The 12,830-nt window shown below is 47.2% G+C and overlaps 1 protein-coding gene across 4 annotated transcripts in view; it reads right to left on the bottom strand.

Annotated features, from left to right (window-relative positions):
- NECAB2 (N-terminal EF-hand calcium binding protein 2) overlaps positions 1-12,830 on the bottom strand; it is a 31,952-nt gene that overhangs the window by 10,411 nt on the left and 8,711 nt on the right. For all 4 annotated transcript variants that reach the window (XM_081032715.1, XM_081032717.1, XM_081032716.1 and 1 more), the window contains exons 3-6: positions 12,692-12,800; positions 10,512-10,537; positions 10,274-10,371; positions 1,916-2,052 (exon numbers count right to left, since the gene is read on the bottom strand). In XM_081032715.1, the coding sequence (XP_080888841.1) occupies positions 1,916-2,052; positions 10,274-10,371; positions 10,512-10,537; positions 12,692-12,800 (370 nt within the window). The remainder of the gene's footprint in view (positions 1-1,915; positions 2,053-10,273; positions 10,372-10,511; positions 10,538-12,691; positions 12,801-12,830) is intronic.

Below are 12,830 nucleotides of genomic sequence, written 5' to 3'. Positions count from 1 at the left end.
TGTGCCTGGCACCACAGTAGGGACTCAACCAATGCTTGGTGAATGCGTGAACACCCAAGTACAAAGGGACGCTGGAAAACTCACCACAGGCATACCAATGTGAATTAACATGCGTGTCCACATACAGCACATGCACGCGCCCGTGTGCATGGCCAACACGCCCCGTCCCCAGCCCTTTGGGCAGCACTGCCTTTGTGAATCTGAAAGCTCATAAGCCTTCCCCCTGTGCAGAAGGGCAAGCACGACGCCCCCCCAGTACTGGAAAGGCTGTCAGAGTCTCTGAGATGTCAATCTTGGCGGGAGGCCACGGGAGGCCCTGGGGCAGCAGGGTTTGAGCCAGCTGTTGGTGCCTGGACCACGACATCCCCGCGACTAGGAAACAGGATGTCCTAAGGGGACTCGAAGCCAGGAGCCAAAATAGTTGAGATGTGAGGCGGTTTGAGGTGGGAGTGTGTGTGTGGAGCAGACATGTTTCTCCTCTGTGATGTCCCACCCCTGCCACCAATGTTCCGAAGTCAGGTCCCAGGGTGGGGGTGGGCGGTGTAACGGCTAACGTGTGATGGAACGGGCCAAGGGCAGGAAATCAGCTATGAGAATCGTGCAGCAGTCTTATCTGTTCGATGGCAGGCTAAGAATGGCCAAGTTTTTAATTAAGACAGTGGCAAAAAGGAAGGAAATCTCGGTCCGCTTCTAGAGCTGTGGCTGTTAACGTGGCGGACCCTGAGAAGTACAAGACTGGTCACGGATGCAGGGCTCAGCTCCCAGGGATCCTAAACCAGTGGACATGGCCTGGGGTCCAGGGATCTGTATTTTTCGTTTTCCAAGTGATTTGGCTGCAGGTGATTCTGGGAACAGTATCATCGAGCAACTTTGCAATCACATCTAACTGGGACCAGCCCCTCAACCAAAAAACATGCACTCAAACCCCCACCCCCCTAGCAACCAACACCGTACCATGCCAGACCTCTGCCTGGGAACCCACAGCCACACACAGAAATCAAGGCTCAGGAACGCTTGGGCCCAGGCACCTGAATCTTGCTCCCATCTATCTGTATTTCTTTATTTCCCCTTATGCCAGGCATATCAGCTGTTCTGGAAAGAACAGGCCAAGAGAAGTTTGTCTCAACTTGGGGCAGTAAATGCGAGGGCTCGTGGCCCCCCAGAACTGGCACTACTGAGCCAGAGGAGAAGTACTCCCCTCTAGACACCAGGCTCGCTGCCCCCACACAGACCCCCAGCAAAGGGTGGGGGACCCGAGGTGCTTTTCCATGGCTTCGAGGACATGCAAACAAGGCCTTAAATAACAATAACTAAGCCTGTGAGACAATCACTCCATTGCACTTCTCTTTCACTCCCGAGGAAGTCGGATTTGGTGCTCCTCTGTCTTCGATGCCTATGATCTCCCACTCTCTTTCTAGCAAAGAGGGAGCTGTGGGCCCCTGCAGGTGCTGAGTGTTACCGCTACTTCGTCATGGCACATGAGGCTTGTTTTCCAATTGTGGCAGCCACATGCAGTTTCCAAAATTTACTTCCAGTTTCCAAAAATGAGTCAAGCAATGGAATAGTCTTAGGCAAATAATAATGTGAGCAGTACGGGGCTGGGGCAACACTGATGAAAGTCTAGGAGATAATCAATCGTAACTGTATGGATGGATGTATTGTATGTGTGTAGTGCACGCACACCGGGCATTCTTCTAAGCATAGATGACCTCATTCAATCTGCACAATCACTGAGGAGGTAGGTATATAATTGTTCCCATTGTGCAGTTGAGGAGATGGGGGCACAGAGAGGTGCAGCAACTTGCCCTAGGTCATCCAGCTCTCAAGTTCACAAATGTCCCTACCAAGCAGTAAGTTGGCACATGTGCGTGTGTGGCATACCCCCATGTGACCCTACAAAGTCCCCCAGACACACCGGATCTGGCTGGTTTGCTGGTCAATGGCCTCCACGGCGCTCTCCACAGAGCTCAGCAGTGACTGGATCTGATTGGCTGTCTCCTTCAGGAGGAAGCGGGTCACAAACTGGTCCACGTTGCTTCCGCCCTCATATACCTGTGAAAAGAGAAGGGCACAAAGAGGAAAGGGGTTGGGGAGGGAACTTGGGGTAGCGTCTGGCACAGGGTTTGGGGGGACACCTGGAGTCGGTGTCTTTGCCTTGCAGTGGGAAGGGGGACCCCACTCTACTGCCTTCTGCATCTTGGAGGTTAGGCAGGGGCTGTGGACTCAGAGCCCAAGGTTCGAAGCCTGGCTTTACCACTTACTAGCAATATGATCTCTGTGGCCACACTAGGAGTTACTGCAGTGTCTATCTCATAAGGTCATAGTGAGGATTAAATGACAAGATGTATGTAAAACGCTCACACAGTGCCTGTCACATAGCAAATACTCAATACACAGCAGCTGTTATGATAAGGATGGTGATGATGATGGTGGTGATGATAATAAAGGTGATGGTGCAGATGGTGATGACAGTGGTGATGGTAATTAGTGGTGGTGTTCTTGATGTTGTTGTTAACGAGGATAAGTATTAGGGGAGAAGAATTCACCTCTTTTGCCCCATTCCTCCTCCAAGGCGGATTCTTAGGGCCCCTGGGCCTTCACGCTGCTACTCAGAGAAATGATAAAAGAGAATCAAAAGCAGCCAGAGAGCTTAAACTGGCTCCCCAAGGAAAGTGCTTGAGACTCAGTCCTCAGAGGAAAGGGCGAGAGGGGAATCTGGGGGGAAACTGAGGGAGGGAGACTTACAGACCATGAAGAGAGAAACTCCAGAGAAGACGGATGAAGAGGGTTTTCTACGAGTTTCGCTCTGTGATGTGAGACAGAATTTCCCCTTTTGTCAAGACACCGCAGCAAAGAGATTTCTTAGGGATTCTGGAGCCAACTGAATTTGTTTTGGTTGCAAAAGACTTTACACTGGAAGGGAGAGGGCTCTGCTGTGGCCAGGTCACTTGAGGATGAGAGCAAAACGACACTGTGTGGGGAGAGGCAGGTCCTGCAAACCCTGTGCTGTTCTCCTGGCCTCTTCTGCCAAGAGCTTACTTTCCAGAGCCACCTGCCCCAGAGAATTCTTGGAATTCTGCCTAGTTTCTGGCAAGGCAAGGGGACACAGGGCTCTCTCAAGGAAAGCAAATTAAACCATCCATCACTTCTGACTGGGAATTAATTAACAATAATTGCACAGTGGGAAACATGGCTAGAGACAGATGGAGAAATGGAGGCAGGGGTGGGGAGCAGGGAAAGAGGGACAGGGGTGAAGAGAGGCCAAAAGGAGAGGTACACACAGACAGGGAGGTGTCGCCATCCTGTGCCGACCACCCGGCACACTGGAAAGCGGCCCTGACAGAGAATGAATTTGTGGCAGAGAGGATATGAGTTTCTGGTAGCCTAATGTACTGTAATTATCGATTATCCTCCCTAGCAGACAACCAAACTCACATACAATCCAGTGATCAATGGGCTCTGGACAAATGCATGGCCAAAAACGAACAAGAAGACAAAACATGGTAAAAAACGTACACACAAAGAGAAAGGCTGCTAGAAGCCATTAAGTAGAAAAATGAGCTGAAGTCAGTTTGTTAAAGAGCACTCAGATCAGTAATTTGAGGGGGTGTGTCTGGTCATGGGTCAATAAGTGTAACTTGTTACTTGAATTCCAAAAAGACAAGTTATTTTCAAAGGAGTGAAAATGCAGCTTTTACAGATTTCTCGTCTGCCAGAGTCAATGCTTTAGCCGAGAGACCAGCTACACAGATTCCAGAGGAAAAGGATCAGGCCTAGGAATTTTGCATCATGTGGACAAATTACTCATCTAGCAGGATAACAGGGAGCTACTCAGACATCTGCAAACCTGTGACATTTTACCGTATGATCATCTTTCCTGCAAAGAATGCCTAGGAATTTCTCCCAAATCACCTAAGGTTGAATCAGAGAGAGACTTCTTGAAGAGGGAAGTTGTGAGGTAGCTGGTGATCACCCTGAAAATTAAGCATTAAGGCTACAGAAGTCAGGAAATAAAAACATTAGTCACTAATCTTCAAAATTTAATTACATTGGATTAAGTTCCGAAGGAGTGTGAAGGTATGGGGAAAATGGCCCCAAATCTAAAAATTCCTTTAATTCCACCAAAGGGACTAGGAAGTGTTTTTATTAGCTAGGTCTAAAAATAGGATTATGAATGTTAACAGTATATGTTTTAGAAGTCACTACTGAAATGAAAATTAGAATGTTTACCTTTGAAATCACTATCAGCGCTATAGAGAAAGACCCAGCAGAAGATACAATGTCAGAGACGAAGCGTAAAAACACGGGAAGCTAAAAGATGATGACAGCAGTCAGACCACATAGGTCATAACAATAAAGAAAAGCAGCCTAAACTCCCCCACGTAAAGATGCAATCCCAGATCTGATTACAGGAGAGACAGCTGGAGGAACATCTAAACCAGCATCAAAGGATTGACAAAGAAAAGTCTGTGCCAAGATTCCGCAACTAAATTTGATCAAGGACAGGCTGCAATATCACTATCGAGGTAGAATATAAATGTGAAAGGATCACACAAAAAGGGTAAGAACATAATGACAAAAGGCATAATGCATAAGGACGTAACATTATTAAATCTTCGTGCAGTGGGAGAAGACATGAGGCAACGTGGCTTTATGGATTCAGATGGAAACAAGCAACTCCAGAGAGCAATTTGGCCTTCTATCCTGCTCTTATTCTTTGACCCAGTAATTCTCCACTTTTGACAATCTATCCTTAAGAAATCATGCAAAATGTGGACAGATATTTATGTCCCAATATTATTCAGAATAGCAAAAACCTGGAAATCTAATCTAACATGCCCCCAGAACACAGGAATAGTAAGTAAACTTAAATAAGAATATTTAAACTGATGCTTCCAAACTGTTTTAATAACATGGGAAAAGTATCTGTTGAAATCTTAGGGGGGAAAAAAGCAGACAATACATTTTGGTACACAGAACAATATTAAATATAGTAAACAAATACACATAAAAAAGGTTCGAAGGTAATAAACTGAAATGTTGACAGTAGTTAGGGAGAGTGTGAATTAGAAGCGATTTGACATTTTTCTTTATACTTTTCTCTTCCTAAATTTTACATAGTGAACATGTACCATTTATATAATAAAAATATTATAAGAAAGGTCTATAGGTATCAAACAACATGGTTAAAAATATAGAAAGGAAAAAACATTAAGATACAAAGATAAAATGACAAAACAATTTAATGTGTGAAATCAGCTCATCATTGCCTCATAGGGCAGTGGGCACCAGGACATACACACAGGGATACAATGGGCACTGTCAGGAAAAAGTGTGGAAGTCTTTAAAATGGGCAAAGATGATTACTGGATTTCTTGTCTAGTGTACCCTTCTTGTTCATCTACGGTAAGTCTTTCCTTGTGTTGGAGCTACTTTTAAAACTCTAAGTTGGGGCCGGCCCGGTGGCTCAGGCCGTTGGGGGTCCGTGCTCCCAACTCCGAAGGCTGCCAGTTTGATTCCTCGAGTCCCGCAAGGGATGGTGGGCTGCGCCCCCTGCAACTAGCAACAGCAACTGGACCTGGAGCTGAGCTGCACCCTCCACAACTAAGACTGAAAGGACAACTTGACTTGGAAAAAAGTCCTGGAAGTACACACTGTTCCCCAATAAAATCTTTAAAAAAAGAACCAAAAATACCTCCAAGTTGTAAAAAAAAAACAAAAAACTTATAGTAATGCAAATAATTCTCCTCTACAGAAATGCACATGAATTTTGTCTGGCAGAATTCAATGGACAGTGACCAATTTTGCATTTACTCACAAATTCATTTCAAAATTCCTGGTTGCCTATACCCGGAGTGTGTTCCTTGAATTTTCCAATTGTCACATCTTCCTGTTCTCACATTAATGAATGAGTTAAGTATGGCCTTTGACATGTGTGCATTTTATACTTTTCTACACAAGACATGATTTTACCTTTTTACAAAGTTGTCTTTCAACAGCATAGATTTCATAACAAAGAAAGGACAGCTATTTTCAAAGTTTACACTCGGAAAGTAAGATCCCCATTTTCTCAAGCATCCATGAGATAGGTATAAAAACAAATCAAATAATATGGAATGAAGAAATCGCAACACATTAAAAAAAATACAGTGGAAACCACACTGGTCATTCTGTTTTATCCAAACATCACAACATGAGAAATGAGTGAGGACATAGGCTATTAGAAAAACCAACAGTGAAACTACTATATATTAAAATCTATGGTTGCAGTGAAAATATCATTCAAAGGTAAATGTTTTAAAATTTCAAAACGTATGACCTAAAACATCTGAGCATTCTATTTCACATATGAAAAAGAATAGCAACAACAAACCTAAGGAAATAGAGGAAGAAAATAATAATGATAAAAATTATAAATACATTGTGAAAAAGTGAAAAAACATTGTGAAATTTAAATAAATGTGTCAGAGGCGGGTTAGTAAAAACATCTAATTAGAATGGGTACAACTCCGTCAAATATAAGTTTTTAAAATGCAGCAACACAGGATAAAAATAAGAACCGAGCTATAAAGCAGATGTTTTCTTGAACTTAATCTGCATTAAGTGCCTGGTTTGTGTCAATGTCTTAGATTTTTTTTAAAAAACCATAAGAACATACTATACATAACTGATCATACAACTGACCATGTCCATGATAGTCACGTTTAAAACTATATTAAAAACGGACACAAAAAGTAAAAAACTTAACTAGGATTGACCTTAAAGTCACTATTAAAATAATCCCCATCTATTTAGTACCTCGACCCAAGCTTTAGTGGTTCACACACACAAAATATTCAAAACCACCTACAATTCATTCCCAAACTATCATCAATTCTCAATTCCTGATAAAGATAGAAGTAAAAAGCTCAGCTAATGACAAGGATTCAGCAATGCTGTGAAAGAATAATGCACCAATTCGGGTTTATCACAGGAAGCTAATAATAGACTCCATCAATAGCTTAAAAAAAATCTCATGATCATTTTTCAATGACCAAAAAGGCATTGGGGAAAAAATCACTACCACCTCCGAAGACAAAATTGAACAACAGGAATGCAAAAATAATTTTTTAACAGGCTGAAGAGGATTCTAAAATAAGAGCTGGTATTAATGTTATAATTGGTGGAGAAACAGTAGAGAGAAACAGTTGAAAATCAGGAGCAAAACAAAGATGCCTGACTTAGCACCATGTTAATGTTTTAGGTTTTGGGGGAAATGCAAGAGGACACAGTAGAGAAATAGAAGGACCACATGTCAGAAATAAAGACGAGAACGCCAGTATTTCACAACTGACGCTATGACTGTCTGTCAACAACAGTAAACGAGTCAACTAGTATCAATGGATGTAAGAGATGCATTTGAAATAATCAATGAGCTGCATTTCTACAAAGCAAAGGTGGTTAGAAAATACGCGAGAAAAAGAGATGCCCGTTGCCACTGCAGCAACTTACTGTCACCGCCACCACTAAAAATGCACCAAAGGCTGCACTCACCGAACGTCACATGTGCATGATTTCTGAGAGCAAAATCTCCAGAACTGGTAGAAGTTAAAATCCTCTCCTGGATGGAGAATTAGGTCACATCTCTGAACAGTTGGAACCAAAGACCAAGGAGCCACTATGGATGTTATCAACAGCTCAAGACAACACTGCTAAGTGGCCCCATTCGCAGATGAGAAAACTGAGGCTCACGGAGATAGTTTCAATTGTGAGGAGTCCCGTGTGGGTGTATGGTAAGCCTCACACAGCCTGTCAGGAGCGGAGCCAGGGCTGACACCCTTGTCTGAATGACTGGGGTTCTAGAGTCTGGGGTCTTTCCATGCTCCCTTCTAATCCCCCACCCGCCTTGATACTTCCAAATATCACATAGTCTACAAGGATGAACCATAAAGGGAGCTGGTTTTATATGTTATTAAAATAGACTTTAACCTAACAAGACTCAAAATAGCATGACGCTGGGACAGAAATGGGAATGTGGGCAGTGGGGGCTCAGGGTTAGGCCCAGCTATTTCTGGGTATAGGAGGAAAGGGATTCTCTAATATACCACATTGCAATAACGGAGCAGCATTTGAAAAAACGTACAGAATTGGTCTTCCCTATGCCTGAGCATACAACAGAAGTTTAATGATAAGAACTAGTAGTCACCTTGCTCTGTGCCAGGCCCTGTGCTAAGCAGTTTAGAGACCTGTAGTCACACAACAGCCTAGCCAACTGTCCCCTGTGTCTTTCCTTAAGGAAAGAAGAGTCTGTGAGACTGTGCCTTTCTGGGACTCTGTTCCATCCTTGTGTTTACACCTTATATCTCTCTGTCCGGTCCCCAAAAGATGGTTTGCAGCCAAAGACGGGTAAGATATCTCACGGGAGATACAACCTAAGCCCGGCGGAACTGAGTGGGGACCCCCAATGAGCTGCCTTAGAAGAATATGGGAAGGGGCCTTGCCTTCCCTTCCCCCTGCCTGGGAAAAGCCATTGCTAGCTCTGGCTTTTCCCTTGCACCTGTTTGTGAGAGAAGTCATGAGGACAATAAAGATCAGTTCTCTCCACTTATCTCAATGGAGCTGTTACAATATGAGAGACTTGATCCTGAGAGGGTACATACCTTAAGTAAGACATCATGGGACCTTGTGCTTCGGCTGTTTACAAACAAAGGGTGATTGGAATAAACATTTTTCTGCTATGATGTATGAGTCTCACAGACCGTGTAAGAAACAATGTTACTTTCTTGTATTTGTATACTTACCAATAAAAACCTCCAGTTGGGTTTATTCTGGGCTCCAGTCCTCTGAGACTGAGAGACCCCTGGCCTTCGGAGAAATTTAACTACATTAAGTCTCTGTTTGTTTATTTCTTAAAAACTTAACCCAAGCCGCCCCTTCTCACACCCTCACTGCCCATGTTGTGCTGGACGCGACAGAGACCTTACTTCATTCAGTCCTCATAAGGACCCTGAAAGGTGAATGCTCCCATTCCACAGACAGAGAAACTGACGCTCAGAAAGGGAAATGATCGGCTTGGGGTCCTTCAGCCAGGTCAGGCTGACTTTACTGGCCAAGCTTCCTGGCCTCACCCAGCAGATGGGGCTGGCCTTTCTGAGCTCCCACTGATTGCTCAAGGTGGCTGGTAGGCTGTAAGTCCTTGGATGTCTAAGTGCCCCTCACAGCATGGCCTGCTGCCAGCTCTCTCCCTGAGTGCCTTGATCACTGTGCCCAAGCAATGGCCCCTACTCCTCACTGACTGTCACTGCAGTCACCCCCGGGAAAGCTTGGAGTCCCATGCTGGGCTCCTTAGCTCCTGGCAGGTCCCTGATTCAATTTCCCCTCTCGTTTCAACCAGCAGGTATGGCTGTCTGGCTAGGACTCTGCAGGTTCACCCTTCTGAGCCTCTGTTTTCATATCTATGAAATGGGGGAACTGAGAGTAGCCACCCATGGGACTGCTGTGAGAACTAAACTAGCCATCCTAGGTCCTCAGGAAATTTCTTGTGTCTCTTCTCCGTGGATGCAGAGAAGGAACACACCCTGCCTACCCTCTCTGCCAGCCCAGTGGGAGTATAGACTCAGAGGCGGGAAAGAAAGCTTTGGGGATGGGCTGCTTATGCCCATCCCAGCCATCGTGGAGAAGGCACAATGATACCCAGCCCATAAATGCAAACAAGGAGGTGACAGGCTGCAGGCAGACTTTGGAGCCACATCAGAGACCTCTCTCCAGGACATGAAGCCAGTCCCTGTACTCTGCCCCTCCCAACATTCCTGATGGTTCCAATGCCCAGCTCAGGGCTCCCTGCCTGGACGCGTGTTCTCATACCAGACACCGCCCGATACCCGGGTCAAGGTCAGATGTGTGAACTCTCCCCTTCCTGTTTCGTAATCCTGCTGCCGAAGGGCCTGAGAGCATCAGGTACACACTGGTCCAAGGACCCCAGAGGGCTTAGGGTGCCTGATGCTCTCTTTCCAAGACTCCATCCCAGGACCATGCCCAGTTCTGGGAAAGGGCAGCCTCCAAACTAGGCGCCAGACACTGGGTGGCAGGGCCATTCATGGAGCCGCTCTACTCATGTCACAGTTTACCTCAGCTCGCTGTAAGAGCCCCAAGCAAAGCCCACCACAGAGCCAGGCCCAGCCAACACTTGTCATCACAAATCCAGGCACCCTTGGTGAAGGATGCCCAGGAGAAAATCTGGAACCAAACCAGCACTCAGGCCTCGCACCCCCATGGGCCACCTACACCCACTGACCTTCTTGGTGTAGCCCATGGCCTTCAGGACAGAGTGGTTCAAGGCTTCCAGGGAGGCCAACACGTCCTCATATTCCCCCATATGGTCCACAAAGTAATCTGGGGGGAAGGGAGGCAACGGTCAGGGTCATAGGAGGATTCTGGGCCCTCCCACCCGTGTCCCCCATTGCCTCTGCCCAGTCCCATCTCCGCCCTCCCCCCACACCCCACTCTTGGTCCCTGCATAGCTGGGCACCTACCACACAGCTCCTTGGTGTCCACATGGCTGCAGAGAGAACGAGGGAGAGGGGACTCAGAAGCCAGCCTGTCCCATCCCCCCACTCCTGCCCTCCCTCCCACAGCATGCACCGTGCCACGCAGCTGGTAAAACACCGGCCATGCCTTCTCTCTTCATCCTATGCTGACACCATGGCCCCACTTTACAGGTGAGATTGCAACAGGTAAATGGCACTGTTCCCTCTGAACCAAGCAGGTATCCATGTCTGCACCTGTCTGATCCCATTACCATGGCACCTGCTCCATTTCCTTGCCCAAATTCTACTGACTGCATGAGCAGATGGGACCAAATACGGGGCTGAAGCAGAGCCCAGGAGAAGGGAGGGGAAAGGGATAGGGGCAAGGCTATTACAGGCTGAAACCCAACACACACGCTGCTGCCCTGGCGCATTCTTGCCCACTGGGTCTTGGGACCCAGGCCCTGGGATAGCCCTCCTTGTTTTCACCCCAGCCCAAAGGTCTGCACCCCCATTCCTACAGCGTGGGTGGAGAAGGATCCCGTCCTTCCTTGGAGGAGGCTGAGCAGGAGAATCCCAGCCATGCAGGTGACGGTGCACATAGCAGCCTCAGAACAGAGATGCAGTGATGTGTGCCAGGGGACCTGAGTGTTTGTGAGGTCCTGAAACCTTCCCTTTCTGGGCCCCAGCTCCCTCGCGGAGAGAAGGGGAGGCTAACCTGGGATAGTGTGCTCTGGGCTACCCAGGTTCAACAAGATGCTTCTGGGGAAAGACTCCCGTGGCCGATTAAATCTGCGTTCAGAGGCTTTGCAAGCTGTCTTGGAGATTCCCCTAATCTGCATCACACAGTAAAAGTTCTGAAAAGCCTTGCAGAAAGGAAGCTGCTTCACTGAGCTTAAACTAGCAGTTCACCAGTCTTTCTGACTTGTGTGAATTGTTTTAGGCAGAAGGCCTATTTAGCATTCCCAGGAGCGAATGTTTATAGCTCCCATTCTGGGGAATGTTGGAGAAAAAAAATCCTAAAGGAGTTTAGTTTTGACTTTCTGCAAGGGTGGGTCCACCCTGCTCCCCACTTACATACTCTCATGGTTAAACTCTCAAACCAGCACCTCCTTCTCCCTCCACCCAGCTGGCCTGACACAAAAGGCACCAAAAGAGAATGAATAATTAATGGGCACCTGCCTCAGCCCTTTCAAAGAACCCCCGGGGCTGCAGGGACCTCTCAGAAACCTCCATCTGACTCCAGGTACAAAGCCCTTCACTGGAGTCTGCAGCAGGAAGCCATTTCTTTCAAGTGGCCTTCCAGGGACAGGAGACCTGTTCCACCTGCCCCACCCGGGTCCCCAGACCATGCCTCCTAGGACGCTCCCAGCCCCGACCTCTGGTCCAGGCCGCTATGGCGCTGGGTCCGTTGCGAATGGGCCTGGTGACAGCTCCTTATCTAGACCATCTCTAGCCTGTCTCAGGGGACCGCAACTTATCAAATGTGCCCCAAGCAGTCCCCCAGGAACTGTGCCCCTCATCACCAGAGCGGGCCTGAGGAAGGTGACCAGGAGTGGGCTGGAGAAGGGGGCTCATTCTGCTTGGGGGACCCCAGGGAAAGGGAGAGCGTGGAGTTAAGGTTGGGGCAAGTATGAGTAGAATTTGCACTTGACTTAGGGATGAATTGGGTGGGTGCAGAGTTTCTGGTTGATTCTGAGAGGCAGGTTAGGTTATGATGGGGTTGAAGAAAAGGTTTAATTGGGTACATTGTTAGAAGAAGGGCTAAGGTGAAGAAGTAGAGCTAGGATTAGTATTTGGTTACAGTTTATAGCTTTAGATGAGATCCAGTGAAGACCAACAGGGCAGAGTTCTTGTGGGGACCAGGAACAAGCACAGCGTGCTGGGTCAGACCTGGGCTGAATGAGCAGAAGGGTGACCTCCCCGCCAACTTCCCCTTTCACTCTCTTATGTATATCCTGCAAAATCTAGGGTCTGCTTAGCCACGTGTGCTCAGAAGAGACCAACTTGCCAATGCAGTGTCCTCCTACCCACTCCCGAATCACCCCACACAGTGGGCCTCTGACTTTGAGATTAGCGAGTTGGGGGATTTCAGGGCCCCTCCCCTGGCCTGGGGGAGAAGGAAGGTGCCTCCTCCCAGACCCACTGGGCGCCCCTGGTGCTCGAGCAAGCAGGACTCAGCTCACTTGGTGTTGTCCGAGTCGATTGTGTGGAAGAGACCCTCCAGTTCTTTCTCATTGAGGACACCATCTGCAAAGAAGAGCTGGAATTCCTCCAAGGACAACTTCCCATCATCTGCAAGGAAGGGAGGCAGGAGGAAGAGCA

The sequence above is a fragment of the Rhinolophus hipposideros genome (genome assembly GCF_964194185.1).
Source record: "Rhinolophus hipposideros genome assembly, chromosome: 21".
NCBI lineage: Eukaryota > Metazoa > Chordata > Mammalia > Chiroptera > Rhinolophidae > Rhinolophus > Rhinolophus hipposideros.
Note: the sequence above shows the minus strand (reverse complement) of the source record. Positions and strands in the feature narration are given on the sequence as shown.